The sequence below is a fragment of the Chiloscyllium plagiosum genome, unplaced genomic scaffold (genome assembly GCF_037043375.1).
Source record: "Chiloscyllium plagiosum isolate Xiang-an unplaced genomic scaffold, Cpla_swu_hap1 HiC_scaffold_17, whole genome shotgun sequence".
NCBI classification, from domain to species: domain Eukaryota; kingdom Metazoa; phylum Chordata; class Chondrichthyes; order Orectolobiformes; family Hemiscylliidae; genus Chiloscyllium; species Chiloscyllium plagiosum.
The window spans coordinates 22,615,186-22,631,042 of NW_028270155.1; the positions used below are offsets into that span (position 1 = coordinate 22,615,186).

Here is a 15,857-nt window from a genome sequence, read left to right on the forward strand (position 1 = left end):
CAGAAACTGCTGGAAAGTCTCAGCAGGTCTGGCAACATCTGTGAAGAGAAATCAGAGTTAACGTTTTGGGTCCAGTGACACTTCTTCAGAAGAAATTTAAAATAGTTTGGGAAAAGCAGAAAAGGAGGCATAAAGAAAAGTTCTCTCACGGAGTGAGTGTTTGGGATCTGGAATGCGGTGCCTGAAAATGTGGTGAATGCAGGGCCAATGAGTCTTTCACGAAGGAGTCTTATAAAAGGAAAATTCAGGCCAGCTGTGAAGCAATGGCAAGGGAATTGTACGAGATGAATGGCTCATTTCTTAGTGATCAGATAGATTTAGAGAGGTGGCATCTTTTACTTTAAAGAAACATGGATTTTGATATTTGGACTATTGATATTAGAGGTTTGTAGGAGACATACATAGGTTGCAAAGGCACAGAAACCAGGTGGGGTGCTAGGGAGAACTTTGTGCAAATGTCAGTCTCTGGAATAAACTTCCTGCTTGTGCAGTAACTGCACATTCAGATCCAAGTATTCAAAAGAAAGATGGACTAGTTCCAGTGTGTGGTTAACACCTGTAGATTCAGGAGTAAATGGACAATCTGAGGATAATGTCAGCAATTATTAAACTCCAGGAGCTTGCTTGTTTGGTTGTCTTTGGAAATGAGAGGGGAATTTCTTAATGTTTCTTTCATTAATTGATTGACTTAAAGTTTTTATTTTAACTTTCCCAGGACATTGTGTCATTGGGATAAGAGAGAGAGAGGTATCTGCAAGTTACACTATACTTGTGCACGACTCTTTGGATATCATGGAGAAAATGAACCCGGGAGGTAGAGCCTGCAGGACAAAGCTGGGAAGGTGTCACATGGACTAAAACAGCTCAGATTATCGAAGTAGACAGAGCACTCAAATAACAGCAAATTACTGCAGATGCTGGAAATCTCGAAAGAAAACATCAAATGCTAAGGAAATGAAACAGGTCTGACAGCATCTGTGGAGATAGAAACAGAGCTAATGTTTTGAGTAATCATAATACACACAAAACATTGACTCTTTTTCCACGGATGCTGTCAGACCTGTTAAATAAAAGTAGAAAATGCAAGAGAAACTTAAGTGAAAAGTTAAAAATAAATGTTAAAATAAATGTGACGCATAGGAAAAGTTTGCATTAGATGCAAGCATTTAATGTCAGCTTTACCAAGGCTTGTTCTGTGATTTCTGTTTGTACTTTTCAACTGAATGTAAGTGCAAACAATCATGCTTTTCCAACGTAAACTGATCTGTAAGCAGGGTGCGACTTTTACACTGTGCGTGCTTGATATTGCATCAGAGGTCCAATTGTTGCAGTTTGGCCTTTAGAAGGTCAGTATAAATGAGCCAGCAAATAAACATTAAACAAATAGGACTTGTCACAGGTATACCCATCTTTTACTGAGAAAACAAAGAAAGTAATATTTTATTCCATTTGTTAAAATTGTTGAATAAAAACTAGATTGAAGGCGACATTAACAAAGGAAAATATGTACTAAAGTCTGTTTAATTAACTCAGCTGAAAAAGTGATCCATTTGCTCACTTGCATCTAATTTGATAAACATAAGAGAACATTCTGATACTTGTTAAATAATGTTAAGTATTACATTTGTGTTTATAGTCTGTACATTGTGTTACTTTACTTCAAAGTAATCCATTATCAGGTGGTCGGAAATATTTGAGAGTTGTGAAAGTGCACTCTGAACAGAAACCTTTTTCTTTCCTGCACATATTCAGTTATGTGAATTAGTAACAGTTCCTTGACATTTGACAGGAAATAAGCAAAAAAAAAGACAAGCACTGTAACCAAGGAGGAGCAGACTGATTTAACGTTGAATGGGACCAGAAAGGTGATGGCATTTTGGCCATGCACTTTTATTCCTGGTGAAGGGCTTTTGCCCGAAACGTCGATGCTGCCTGAACTGCTGTGGTCTTCCAGCACCACTAATCCAAAATCTGGTTTCCAGCATCTGCAGTCATTGTTTTTACCTTGTAATACAGAACTCCAGGCTAATGTTCAGGAGTCACAAGTTCAAATCCCACCACGGTAGGTGGTTAAAATTTTAATTTTAGGAAAAATCTGGCCTAGTAGCAATCGTGTGACCATTGTCAATCTTTACCCCCACACAAAAAAAAACACCTGCTTCACCAATGTCCTTTAAGGAAAGCAATCTACCATTACCATTAGTCTTTTTTCAGGCGAGTCCAGACCCACAGAAATGGCATTGACCTTTAATTAACCTCTGGATAATTAGGGATGGGCAATAAATGTTCTAGCAATTGGCACCCACATCACATACAAATAAAAGAAAAAGATAAAGATCAAATTGGTTCAGTTGTCAGCTTCCTCAGTTACAATGTGAGAGCAGATTTATTTTTGCTGCTGAATAACATGCTAATGTTTCCAGTGAAGAATTCAGTTTTCCATATTATATCAAATTTAATGTTTTTTATACATCTCTAATTCTCTGCAAAAATGCGATGACATTTCAAACAAATTAATGCAATAAGTCTTCTCAAATTCAGCTGTTTTTCAGTCAAAAATAGATCTGTGTTCATGTGAGGTGTAATGTCATTGAGGTCTAGCACAGTTTTACTTTTGTTAACAGATATTAAAGTATACAACAGCCATATCTGCTTAATTTTAAATACTCTGTATGAAACATTTCATACGTTTCAACTCTCTTAAAAAAACTAATATCTATTCCCTTGAAAAATTATAGAAAATCTTAATGATGTAAGTTGTCATAAAAAATCAAGAAAAGGCAAGTAACTAACTAGTATTGTATAGCTTAATGTAAGAGAAATGTTGGAAATATACATGAGGTAAATTAATATTTGAAAGAGAAAGGTAGATGAAACTACATCCACAATTGATCTTATTTTTCAAGTTGTTTCCATTGGTAGGAGAGACTAGGACCCGAGCCTTACAGTAAAGGGAAGACCTTTTAGGAAGGAGATAAGGAGAAACATCAGCCAGAGAGTGGTGAATCTATGGAATTCATTGCCGCAGAAGGCTGTGGAGGCCAGATCATTGAGTATATTTAAGACTGAGATACATAGGATCTTGAGTATCAAGGGAATCAAGGATTATGGGGAGAAAGCAGGAAAATGGGTTTAAGAAACTTATCAGCTGTGTTTGAATGGTGGAGCAGACATGATGGGCTGAATGGTCTAATTTCTGCCTTGATGTCTTATGGTCCAATATTTTCCAATGCTGCACTTAAGAGCTATGGTCAAGGAGGGGGAAGAGATATGCTGGATCAGTAGTTCACCATGGAGGTCACTGGAGGTCATGTTGTCCCACAAAATATTCAGTGAAATGACTTCACTCAAATTGTCAAAGTCAGTGAATGCATCTTCAAATGCAATATCCCACCAGTGACGCCACCAACTTTAATTGTCACCAATGCACCACACGTGCACCACCCACCACTGCTGAAAGTGCATTATCAATCAGGACTTGTACTTAACATTGCTTCATCCTGTCCTCACATACTGAGTAATATTGCAAGCCATGCCCTCACATTTCAGCTGGCACACACTACCAGCTATTCAACCATGACAACAACATCACTTGTACATTGGACTAAGTTAACATACTTTCAAGGTCAAGTGGTGCAGAGATGGAGGTAGCAGGTGCTAATGGGAGAAAGTAAGGTGTGACTTCATGTCCTAACCTAGTGGTTGAGACAGTGCCGGATATCATTGGAGCAGCCAATGCTTACACATTCGCCAAAAACAATAGAGGATGAGAATATATTTCTACCTCACCCACATCCTCAAAAGGTGTGACCCCCTTATCTATGAGATGCCCCCATAATTCTTCTCAACTCCAGTGAATACAATCTGAGCCAACTTAATCTCTCCTCATGTTAGTCCTGCCATCCTAGGAACCAATCCAGTAAACCTTCATTGCACTCCCTCTACAACAGGAACATTCCTCCTCAAATAAAGAGACTAAAACTGTGCACAGTATTCCAGACGTGGCCTCACCAATGCCCTGAATGGCTGCAGCAAGACATCCTTGTTCATTTACATGTGACTCCAGACCCACAGCAATGCTGTTGACTCTTAACTGCCTTCTGAAATGGTCAGGCAAAACACTGAGTTCCAGGGAAATTAGGGATGGATAATAAGGGCTGGACTCGCCAGTGAATGCCCACAGCCTATCAACAAATAGAAAACAAGAATCAGCAATGTATTTTGAGTAATAGCAGACGAACAACAGTGAAAATGTTGAAAATACCTCCTGCTCGGCTTTCAAATTGCCAGTCCGCAAATGATCATGGTCATCTGCTGACAATGCAGCCCTTGTCCTGGCCTGACCGCAACATCTAGCTGGTTTTAGTGAAGAAAGCCTGATTCAGGTGCACATTCCTCTATTGTTCTGGTAAAAGGATTACTCCCTCAATACACTGGGCCCCAGCTGCGAACTCTTCTCCCACCTCTTCTGGCACGCTTCCCTGCCAAATTTCCAAATCATGTTCAATGCCAAGGATAACGCCTATGATTGTACTAATGCCTAAGGATAACTGATTTTACAGATATCTTAATATCAGGAACAGTTCTTCCAACATGTGTTATATCCACTTCTGGTAGATATTAGCAACTTTAAATAACTCTCGAAAGCACCAAGCAATTGCACAATCAGAGCAACAGTGAGTAGAAATTAATCAGCAGCGAACCTGAAAATGGTCAATACCCTCTAGAATCAGAACTCATGTGTCTTTCATGCTGCTGAATGTGAGATTGGGCAGACATGATCTATCTGAACTTTGCAGCAAAAGTAGCTTCTTTGTGAAATGTACTTTTGAGTATATTTGAGAATAATATATTTCACAAGTAGAAGAAGAACATTACATAGCCAATCTCTTCTAACTTCATCACATCTACTGTTCAAACATATCTCCTCGCTCGATTTGCATTATATAGAGCAATGCTGATCGTAATTTGACATCCACAGCACTAAACATTTTATTAGCTTATGAACTGTCAGCTTTAATTTCATTGTCTCTGATTTTGTGATCCATGGATAAATGACAGAACTTGCTACTAACCTTGGAAACTGCCCACAAATATCTGGCAATCTCTGGGCATAGATTTCCTCTTCCTAACATTGATTTAATTCTAACACTAATTATGGGGAGATCTGGTCTCCAACAACAGTAATATCGTTAAACAAGCTAAATAGTCATATTGAAGCATTCTCAGAGAGCAAACCAGGAATTTAAAAAAAAATATCTTTCACTTTATGAATAATTTTACGGGCTGTGAAAGAAAGGTTGAGACACACATATGGGATTATACTGAAGCTGAATTATTACAGTCAAGTCCTGTTTTTGCACATCCAACCTGCACAAATTCACTCATCCATTCAAAACTTATTGTACACATTCCACCAACTGAGAGTGTAATTTTTGCTTCGGCATAGTATCCAAGGAATATATTAAGAGAAAACTTACTTCCTGGAACAAAAGGTGAGCACTGCACATTTTCATTTTTTGCAAAAATCACAATTTAGAATGTTTCCCTTTTTCAAGAACATTTTTTAAAAAATATATCCAGCGTACCAGATTTTTAAAATCCAAAGATGTGCAGGCCAGGTGAATTGGCCATGCTAAATTGCCTATAGTGTTACGTGCATTAGTCAGGGGTAAATATAGGGAGGGAGAATGGGTGTGGGTGGGTTGCTGTTTGGAGGGTCAGTGTGGACTTGTTGGGACGAAGGGCCAGTTTCCATACTGTAGGGTATCTAAAAAAAAAGACTTTTATCATAATAGACATAATCTGTAATCCACAAGTATAAAATTAGTTTTCCAGAGACAGTGAAGTTGTTGGGCCATAATGCTGCCTTGGTCTATTGTTAAAAACCCAGCCACACGTCATTCAACAAAGTGCAACATTTTCCAAACTTTTTATAGTGAGACTGTTCATGAGAAAAGTGGAATTTTGCTTCAAATCAGTAAGTTTTAATTGGATTTACTTCAAGGACTGCAAGATGTAACAAAACACTGACAGTAACTTCCAGATTTCCGGGTTTAATTACATATAGAGAAGTTGTTGTTAGTTTTGTTCAATTCTGAGCACAAACACTGGCAGTTTTGCCATTATTAAAATTGTAAAATCTTGGACATCATCTTCACAACTTATGATACAAATAATTACTTTCAATGTGGTTAAATTCTTTGGCCCAGAATTTGCTGCTGTGGAAAGTTTGGTGAATGCCGAGATTTGGATCATTTACCTCCTCCCTCAGCTCCAGTTGTTTCATGTTGCCAATTATTGATGACACAAGTTAAACAGCACTCCAGCAGGATTGCAGAGCAGTTGAAACCTTGATGTATAATGAAGCCAATTTTCTACCTCCCCAACCGATGAAATTTGGTTATCAAAGCTGTGAAGTGGCAGTTTGACCATCTGCTATAACAATAAAGTTATAAAAATCATTGAATTACAGCGAAGAATATATGTACAAGTGCCAAGTTTAATTTTGTCCAGGGACCATGTGAGTTGAAACAGACATCCTTTTGCACATGGTTGGGATTGTTTGCTATTTTAAATTTATAAGTGGACTGAAACCAGCTGTTGCTATGTATGGAAATCATATATTTTATTCTGTTACATTTGGAAATAGCATGGTTAATTTTCTTTCTTGGAAATTAGTGGGCCCAGATTTGTTTTTTTCACTCAACTTGTTCAGAGATATTATTATGCACATTTCTGACAACAGGTGAGACTTGAACCTGGGTCTCCTGGCTCAAGGCCCTACAACTGTACCACAAGAACCCCAGATACTTTGAACTGGTTGGAGGGCTGGGGTAGCTGAGTGCTAACTCTAAACCATAGCAGGCTGACTTGAATTTAACATATACTTTGCTCCCAGCAAGAATCCACAACACGTGTTTTAATCAGCGAAACAGATCAGTTCAATTTACATTCTGAATGTGTGCTTTTTGCGGCATGTACAGAACAATATAATTGCAAACTGGCTATAAAGTGGAAGACCACTGGATACATGAATTACTCCATTCAAGAGGTCCTCACGCAGTCACAACTTCCTGCCATTGGTTTAATTCATCTTCATAGCACAAATGCTGTCATTTTTGACGCTTGTAGAGAGATGTACAGTTAACCATCCAGCAATTTGCGGCAATTCATAACTCATGGTCTATCCCTTCCTTGCCATAAATTGATGGAGATTTTACTTACTAATGACATTACGTGAATGAAGCTCTCAATTATTTTGTCAGCAAATTCTGGGCTTTTATTTGATAAGCAATTAATGATGAGGTCTACGTGACTCATTGTGAGTAACGATCCAAGTTACTGATATTTTTACAACAATTGAGAGTGTTGCAGAGTTACAAGCAGTGTACTGTTGATCACATTATGTTCTTAAATCAGACCTTGTTGTACCTTCACATTGGCAACTTTACCCCAGATGTTTATAGTGGTGCTTTTTGTAGCCAACAGCATTATTAGAACTAGTTCCTGCAAAATGAAAATGCACTTGTTACAATTTTAATGATTTTACAAGCATAAATTTGTTTAAAGTATGTTATTCACTACCATGAAATTGATTTTCTTTGAGGCCTGGAGGTTAAGAGAAGATACTGCAGAACATGAATAACGATACTGCTCATCTCAGGATATAGTTATGTAAAAGATTCATGGATGTTCAATCATTATATTGGGAAAGAGAATAAAATAGTTCGTTTGGGAAGAAAAAAGATTTTTAGTAAGGAGACTTGAATATTACTAAGAGAGTTTAGTGAAAGGATATATAGTTAATTTAATTGAATCTTATCTGTACTTTAAAACATGACAAATACAAAGGATTAAAGTGATTAAATTTGAGTGCAGAGACATTTGGTTCATTTTGCCTAATCAGTGCAAGCTCCAGAACAGAACAATTTAATCCCATTTTGCTGTTTTATATTCCTATTCCCTTAACATTTTTCTTTCATGCTAATTTTGTTTTCAACTTCATGACTGATTTCATATTAATCATCACTTCTGGTAAGGCATTCTATATTCTAATAGATCATTGCATAAAATAAAATCTTGAAAACTCATAATTTATGCTAATAATGTTAATCATAAATTAATGTTCCCTTGTTGGAAATGGCAATTATGTTTGACTTGAAAAATGTTCTTTGGCTTTTCATTTTTTTAGAAAAGGATCCAAGCCTATTAGCAAACCAGCTTGAAAGAATATCACAGATCAACAGTGTGTAGGAGGATAATTAATATAGGCAGTTGAAATTACCACTGGCATGCAATTTGATTGTACTGACTAATATAATGTAACATCTCATATTGCTAGATTCAGCAAATTCTCCTTCTAAAATGATGTAATGGTGCGTTCTGTTTGAACTAGGCAATACATTTGAGTAGAGACATATAGTTTCTCTCTCTCATATGTCAATAATAGACCTCACTTTACTAACCATGTTTTTGTAAAGTGCGGCTGAGGATTCACCCATTCATTTCATTTTTCTCCGATTATTTGAAGATGTCTTCATGATTTCAGAACTTGAAAGCTTAACTAAGGTGCTTTGGACATCAAAGAGTGATACAGATTGTTACATTTAGCATTCCCTTGGTAATTGCTACATTCAATTCTAAACTCACTGCACAAACAGACAGGTTATGGTTTACACTCAATCTATGGAGCCTCATCCGGTCTTCAATAAGATCATGGCTAATTTGATTACTCCACATTCCCATCAATCCGCAATAGCCTTATATCCTTGCTTATCAAGCATCTATCTATTGCTGCCTTAAAAAAATGTAAAGGCTGTGCTTCCACTGCTTTTTGAGGAACAGTGTTCCAAAAACTCAAGACTGAGAAAAGCTTCTCCTCCAGAAAGGTTTGCAGAAGCATTAAATGAACAAATAGCCAATTTGATTTAACTTTCATAAGTAAATTGTACATCAGTAGTAATCATTTTTGCTGCTAAGTGGGCCATCAAGGTCTGTGTGTAGTCGCAGCTTCCAGAAGCAGAAGCCATTTATCGATCTGCTAATCGACAGACATGTAGCTTCCCAGCAGCCATGGCTTAGAGAACGTTGACTGGGGATATGGAATAATGAACATCCAGGCAGCAAGACATTTTTCTTTGTGTTACTTATTTAATGGAATAGTACTTTTTCTATCGTTTGGTATGTAAGTTGTCTATTATGTAGTATTTTGTTTACTTTATGTTGAGTTTGTTACAGTAGATGTCTTTATAAGATGAAATCTGTTATATGATTCCATCAGTCTCTGTATACATTGCAACATAAACTGCAGTCAAGTGGGCATACTATTCAATTTGCTACTTGAAATTCTTACCAAAATAATCCTTATAGTCCTTGTACATTTTCGGTCTTAAGTTGCGTCCATCTGTGAACAGACATTTTGATTAATTAGGTATAACTTTTGAGGCCTTATTGAAATATCCTGGATAAGAAATCTCTTTTTAAATATTTTGTGTCAAAATAGCTCAAGTCTGTTGATTCATTTTTGTTTCAAAAGATGAAAGCATTGTAAAATTCCTGGTTCAGTTAATCTCTATTTTTCTCTGCTAATCCACATAATTAATAGGAACTGAATGAGAACGTTGCACTTTTCTGTATGTTAGTATTGTTCGTTGGTTGTTCAAAAGACTCATTGCGTTAAATAACATTTCTGAAATTCTGGACTGATTAGGGCAAGCTAAAGGTATTTTTCACAATGAAAAAATGCGTGAAACATTTCTAAAAGGGTTGCTTTGTAGTGAAAATGTAATAATTTGATGGTAGAGATGAAAGTTAATATCCTACATTTAATTATTAAGATTTAGTCCATAAAATAAGGAAACACAAACTTAGACATATGGAGTCTTGATTTCATGATGTCCCAAAGGATTGCATTACAGTGCGATGAGTACGCCCAAGGATGCAAAACCAAGTTTGATTATATCCAAACTCAAGAGAACACTCTGTGCACTCTTTAACATCTTCTAACCCTCTGAGTATACTAAAAATGTTGAGACTAAGCCCAAGAATGTGTTTTTTTATTTGCAAATCCTAACATTGAGAATTTTGACTGGATTTTGGTCCAGGCGGCGGGTATGATGGTAAAAGTAATATAGTGAGATGCCAAATGTTCAGACACTCTTTAGGTTGGAAATTTGGTCCCCACTGGGACCGGATCAAAGACAGGAAGGAGCTAAAGTCTTATCAGTTCGCACACCGATTCCCCTGCTTCAACTCCCAACCAAAGTATTTTCAACGAGAAGGGATTGGGGTGGCAGGGCTACCCATCCAGATGGTGCTGTGTAAACTGTCAAGGCCTGGTAAGAACTGACTGAGTTGCTAGCCTGTGTGATGAAACTGTCACTGTCTGCCTTGTTGAGGGTCCCACACCTCCCCTCACGTTTCTCCCTGCAGGGCAAATTGCTCGGTTGTTAGAGGCCACTTCGTTACAACTTTCGAACAAAGCATTGCTGAAACTCAAAAAAACGTTGTGTTGTTAAACTTCTTCTCATGCACTCATTAGGGCAGATGCAAAATTGCCAAACATCAAGGGAGCAACAATCTATATTACATGAGAAAGGAATGTTATTTGCATGGTAAGTGGAGAATCCACCACACCTTTGTTTTAGTTCAAACAAAGCACAATACCACATCATGTCCTTTTTTAATCTTGTAGAGGACTAGTTCCTGCTAGTGAATTTATGCCTGGCTTGCTCGGTTCTTCCAGCCTCCTGCCTGTTTACTTAGGATTCCAGTATCTGCAGTTTTTTTGTCACTATGAATTAAGATTAGATTAGATTAGATTACTTACAGTGTGGAAGCAGGCCCTTCGGCCCAACAAGCCCACACTGACCCTCCGAAGAGCAACCCACCCAGCCCATTCCCCTACATCTAACATTACGGGTAATTTAGCATGGCCAATTCACCTGACCTGCACATTTTTGGACTGTGGGAGGAAACCGGAGCACCCAGAGGAAACCCACGCAGACACGGGGAGAATGTGCAAACTCCACACAGACAGTTGCCTGAGGCGGGAAATGAACCCAGATCTCTGGTGCTGTGAGGCAGCAGTGCTAACCACTGTGCCATCGTGCCGACCTGATGCATCTTCTAGCAAGTATAAATAATTTGCATTGTGAGCCTGCAATTTATGTGATTCTTAGCACATTTGGGAGTGTTCAGCAATTGTCATATGGTTTCAGAATAACATGTAATGTTTGGTAATATCTTTCTAGTTGTGCAAGAACAGGCTGGCTGACACTGATTAATACTCAGTCCATTGTGAATAGCTGGAGGGATCTGCTGAGACTCTTTGGGATATTCCCAGCATCACACCAGCCCTGATATTCTTGCCCAGCGTTATTCATTTGTGGAGTAATCGCAAGTTTTTCTGGCTTGGTTACTGCAACCTGTTAGTAAAAAAAACATCAACTGTGTTGCTATTGCACAATAGCTACGTAAAATAGTCTGCTCATTGTCATTTATACCTGACTATTTCAGGGTAATTGTTAGTGAATAAAGAATGCCTCAATTTTAGCAAGTTTATGAGACCTGCACGTCAAGAGCAATGGACCCATTCAACGTTGCAAGCCGAATGGCAAATGTGCTGCTTAAGGAAGCCAGGAGAATTTGTGCTGCTTCACAATACCATCACATTTTGGATGTGCTGCCATTTTCTAAATATGTATTCACTGAACATATGAACTTAGCAACTAATACAGTTGAGTTCATGATCTTGAATATTAGATGTGATGTAACTGGATAGCTGTAAGAAGACAACGGGTGGTGGTTGATAGGAAATGTTCATCCTGGCATTCAGTTTCTAATGGTATACCACAAGGATCTGTTTTGGATCCACTGCTGTTTGTCATTCTTATAAATGACCTGCATGAGGGCACAGAAGGATGAGTTAGTAAATTTGCGGATGACACTAAGGTTGGTAGAGTTGTGGATAGTGCAGAAGGATGTTGTAAGTTACAGAGGGACATAGCTAAGCTCCAGAGCTGGGCTGAGAGGTGGCAAATGGGATTTAATGCAGAAAGGTGTGAGGTGATTCACTTTGGAAGGAGCAACAGGAATGCAGAGTACTGGGCTAATGGTAAGATTCTTGGTAGTGTAGATGAGCAGAGAGATCTCGGTATCCATGTACATAGATCCATGATAGTTGCCACCTGCGATGATAGGTTTGTTAAGAAGGCATACAGTGTGTTAGCAATTATTCATAGAAGGACTGAGTTTCGGAACCATGAGATCATGCTGTAGTTGTACAAAACTCTGGTGCACCACACTTGGAGTATCGCGTATAGTACTGCTCACCGCATTATAGGAAGGGTGTGGAAGCTTTGGAAAGAGTTCAGTGGAGATTTACTAGGATGTTGCCTGGTATGGAAGGAATGTCTTATTAGGAAGAGTGAGGGACTTTAGGTTGTTTTCATTGGAGAGAAGAAGGTTTGAGAGGTGACTTAAGATAGTCAGCGGGTTAGATAGAGTGGACAGTGAGAGCCTTTTTCCTCGGATGGTGATGGCTAGCAAGAGGGGGCATTGCTTTAAATTGAGGGGCGATAGATATAGGACAAATGTCAGAAGTAGTTTTTTTACACAGGGAGTAGTAGGGGCATGGAAGACATTGCCTGCAATAATAGTAGATTCGCCAACTTTATGGGCATTTAAATGGTTATTGGATACATATGGGTGATAATGGAAGAGTGTAGATTAGATGGGCTTCAGATTGGTTTCACAGGATGGCTCAACATTGAAGGCCGAAAGGCCTGTACTGCACTGTAATGTTCTATTGTTCTGTTTGCTGAATGTATTAAGAATTACACCAAGAAGCAATTTCAGACCATCGGTCAGGCTCATACAAGCTTGCTAGAAGTTATGTACATTGATGCACAGGGAACTGTCCTCTTCAGAAGAAAAGAAACAGAGCCAGGCATTCACCCTTTTTAAATTAAACAAAAGCATGGGGGCAATAGTTCCACAGTTGAACCTTTGCCACGGAGAATGCACCAGAATTAATTTTCCAACAGATCAGCACACTTTTTTCATGCAGTATCAATTGTTGTTGCCATGAATTTCTTGCATCTGCCCTGATGAGCGCAAGACAAATACCTTCAATAGCATGATGTTTCAACAAACTTAAGGTTACACATATTTTACATTGATCCATATTAAGGATCATTGCTCATTTCTTACATTATTCTGAGTCATTCCTGTCAAATAAGCTTCAAGCATCTCAGACCTAGGTTTGATTTCATCTGTATGATTCAATTATTTACACTATACTTGCTCCCCAATTTATATAGTCACCACAGTATTAATAGTAGAAGATGTAAAATTTTAACTTACCACTATTTCCTCGTTGCTTTATGCATTGCCCTCTGTTCGGAATTCCTTCTGCTGGATTCCCGGGATTTATGATATGACACTCATAGCCAGTGGGACAATGCAGGGGTTCATCTCCATCCTCTGTGGTACTACAGGCTTCAGCTGCAGAAAAGACAAATGGCTAAACAAATTGCCATGATCCAATCTTGTAATTACATTGCAGTATCTGTGATTAAAAAGAAATTGTTTGTGCAACTTGAACACAGACACTTTCAATACATTATGTCATTAGTGAGATCTCAATTCTAGATTCCCCAAAATGGGAAACATCCTTTCAGCGCTCATGCTGTTGAGCCGGCTCGGAATCCTGCGGGTCTCAATAAGATCACCTCTCATTTTTCTAAATTCCCAAGTGAGTATGGGCCAGCCTGGTCAATCTTCCTCAGTGGAGAACCTCTTCATTCCAGGAATCATTCCGGTAAAAGCTTCTCTAAACAGTTTCCACTCTAAGCATATTTCTCCTTTTAAGAAGGACAATAAATATTATACATAATATTCTATGAGTGGTCTCACCAATGTCCCTGAATCCTTTGAATTGTGGTTGTTTACAGAAGAGAAAGAAACCTTTTGGCCATATTGGCTTTCTGCAAGGGTAATTCACATAGTCCCACTCTTTCATCTTGTCCCCATGACAATGCAAATCTCTTAGCTTGAAGTATTAATTCCAACTCCCATTTGAAAGTCTTAACTGATAATGTCTCCACTACTCCCTTGTGTGATCCAGGTGTCTGAGCGAGGGAAAAAGAGAGAATGAAAGAGAGATAGAAAGAGAGAATAAAATGAGCACATATGGTGCTCTAAAAGTTATTAATAATTGAAAGTATAACTCAATCAAATGAATAACCTTCAACCCTCATTACTAAATAAAGCCTATTGTTTGGCCAAACTAGATGAATGTAATTTTTAATGTGTTGACTGTCTACTAGAACAAAGAACAAATAACAAAGAAAGTTACAGCACAGGAACAGACCCTTCGGCCCTCCAAGCCTGCATCGATCCAGATCCTCTATTTAAACCTGTCACCTATTTTCCAAGAATCTGTATCCCTCTGCTCCCTGCCCATTCATGTATCTGTCTACTTACATCTTAAATGACGCTATTGTGCTCACCTCTACCACGTCCACTGGTAATACATTCCAGGCACCCACCACCCTCTGTGTAAAGAATTTTCCATGAATATCTCCCCTAAACTTTTCCCCTCTCACTTTGAACTTGTGACCCTAGTAATTGAGACCCCATCCTGGGAAAAAGCTTCTTGTGATCCACTCTGCTTGTACCTCTCATTATTTTGTATACCTCATTCAGGTCCCCCACCCCCCAACCTCTGTCTTTCTAATGAAAATAATCCTAATCTACTCAACCTCTCTTCATAGCTAGCACCTGCCATACCAGGCAACATCCTGGTGAACCTCCTTTGCACCCTCTCCAAAATATCCACATCCTTTTCGTAATGTGGCATCCAGAACTGTACACAGTATTCCAAATGTGGCCGAACCAAAGTCTTATACAACTGTAACATGACCTGCCAACTCCTATACTTAATACCCCGTCCATGAAGAAAAGCATGCCATATGTCATATTCCATACTAAAATGAGTATCTTAAAGATCATTTTTACTACTCACAGTTGTCATGCTGAGAATGAGAACATTTCAAATGTAAGCAGCTTTATTAATAATAATAAAACAATTTAAGTTATGTACCTTTTTCTAGTTTTGACTTCTGTATTTTCTTCCTGCTACTAATATCACATAAACAATGGGAAGGTACACAGATACCAACTTGGTAAGCATTTTTAAATGGATCATATCATTTTCAGTTCTACTGCAGTAATATTCCCAAATTAATACAACATTGGATTTCCCAAAACGTGGATTATGTCGTGAGTCTATCACCAGTGGAATTCAAGAGTTGCGAGCTCACAGGGACCAATAGCTGCCGCAGAACTCTAACTGAGTGCTCATAGCTGTGGGGTTCCTTTAGATCCTCACATATTTCTAAATAATAGGTGTGGCTGATCTTTAAGGCCTGACTGCTCTTATGCAAAACCCTGTAGAAATCCTGTATACTTAAAAACACTGTGGATTAAACAGCTCTCCATCCCTGCACTCACAGATATTGAAATCTCTCCTCCCTTACACTATTACCCACTATCACAGGTTTCTCATATCTCCTCCCATGCAGATGTACACACAAGAAAGTCAGAGGTCCTGAGCTCTGCAATGAGTAACTCACCTCCTCTTCATTTTCAAGACACAAACATGCCTGGATGACTGCAGCTCAACAACACTCAGGAAGCTTAACACCATCCAGGACAAGCCCACTGATTGGCATAACATCAAACACTTTCAACATTCATTCATTATTCAAGGCACAAGAAAAGGGTGGGTGTAGGGATTTATGAAAATGGGTGGTGAAACATTATATGGATAAATTGAAAGAGCTTGAGTT

The 15,857-nt window shown here is 38.4% G+C and overlaps 1 protein-coding gene across 2 annotated transcripts in view; it reads right to left on the reverse strand.

Annotated features, from left to right (window-relative positions):
• Positions 1 to 7,256: 7,256 nt before the first annotated feature.
• The window catches only part of wfdc1 (WAP four-disulfide core domain 1), a 49,697-nt gene continuing 41,096 nt past the window's right edge, over positions 7,257 to 15,857 (reverse strand). For both annotated transcript variants that reach the window (XM_087995746.1, XM_043706647.2), the window contains exons 4-6: positions 13,369 to 13,509; positions 9,356 to 9,406; positions 7,257 to 7,509 (exon numbers count right to left, since the gene is read on the reverse strand). In XM_087995746.1, coding sequence (XP_087851872.1) covers positions 7,451 to 7,509; positions 9,356 to 9,406; positions 13,369 to 13,509 — 251 coding nt within the window. In that variant the 3' untranslated portion in view covers positions 7,257 to 7,450. The remainder of the gene's footprint in view (positions 7,510 to 9,355; positions 9,407 to 13,368; positions 13,510 to 15,857) is intronic.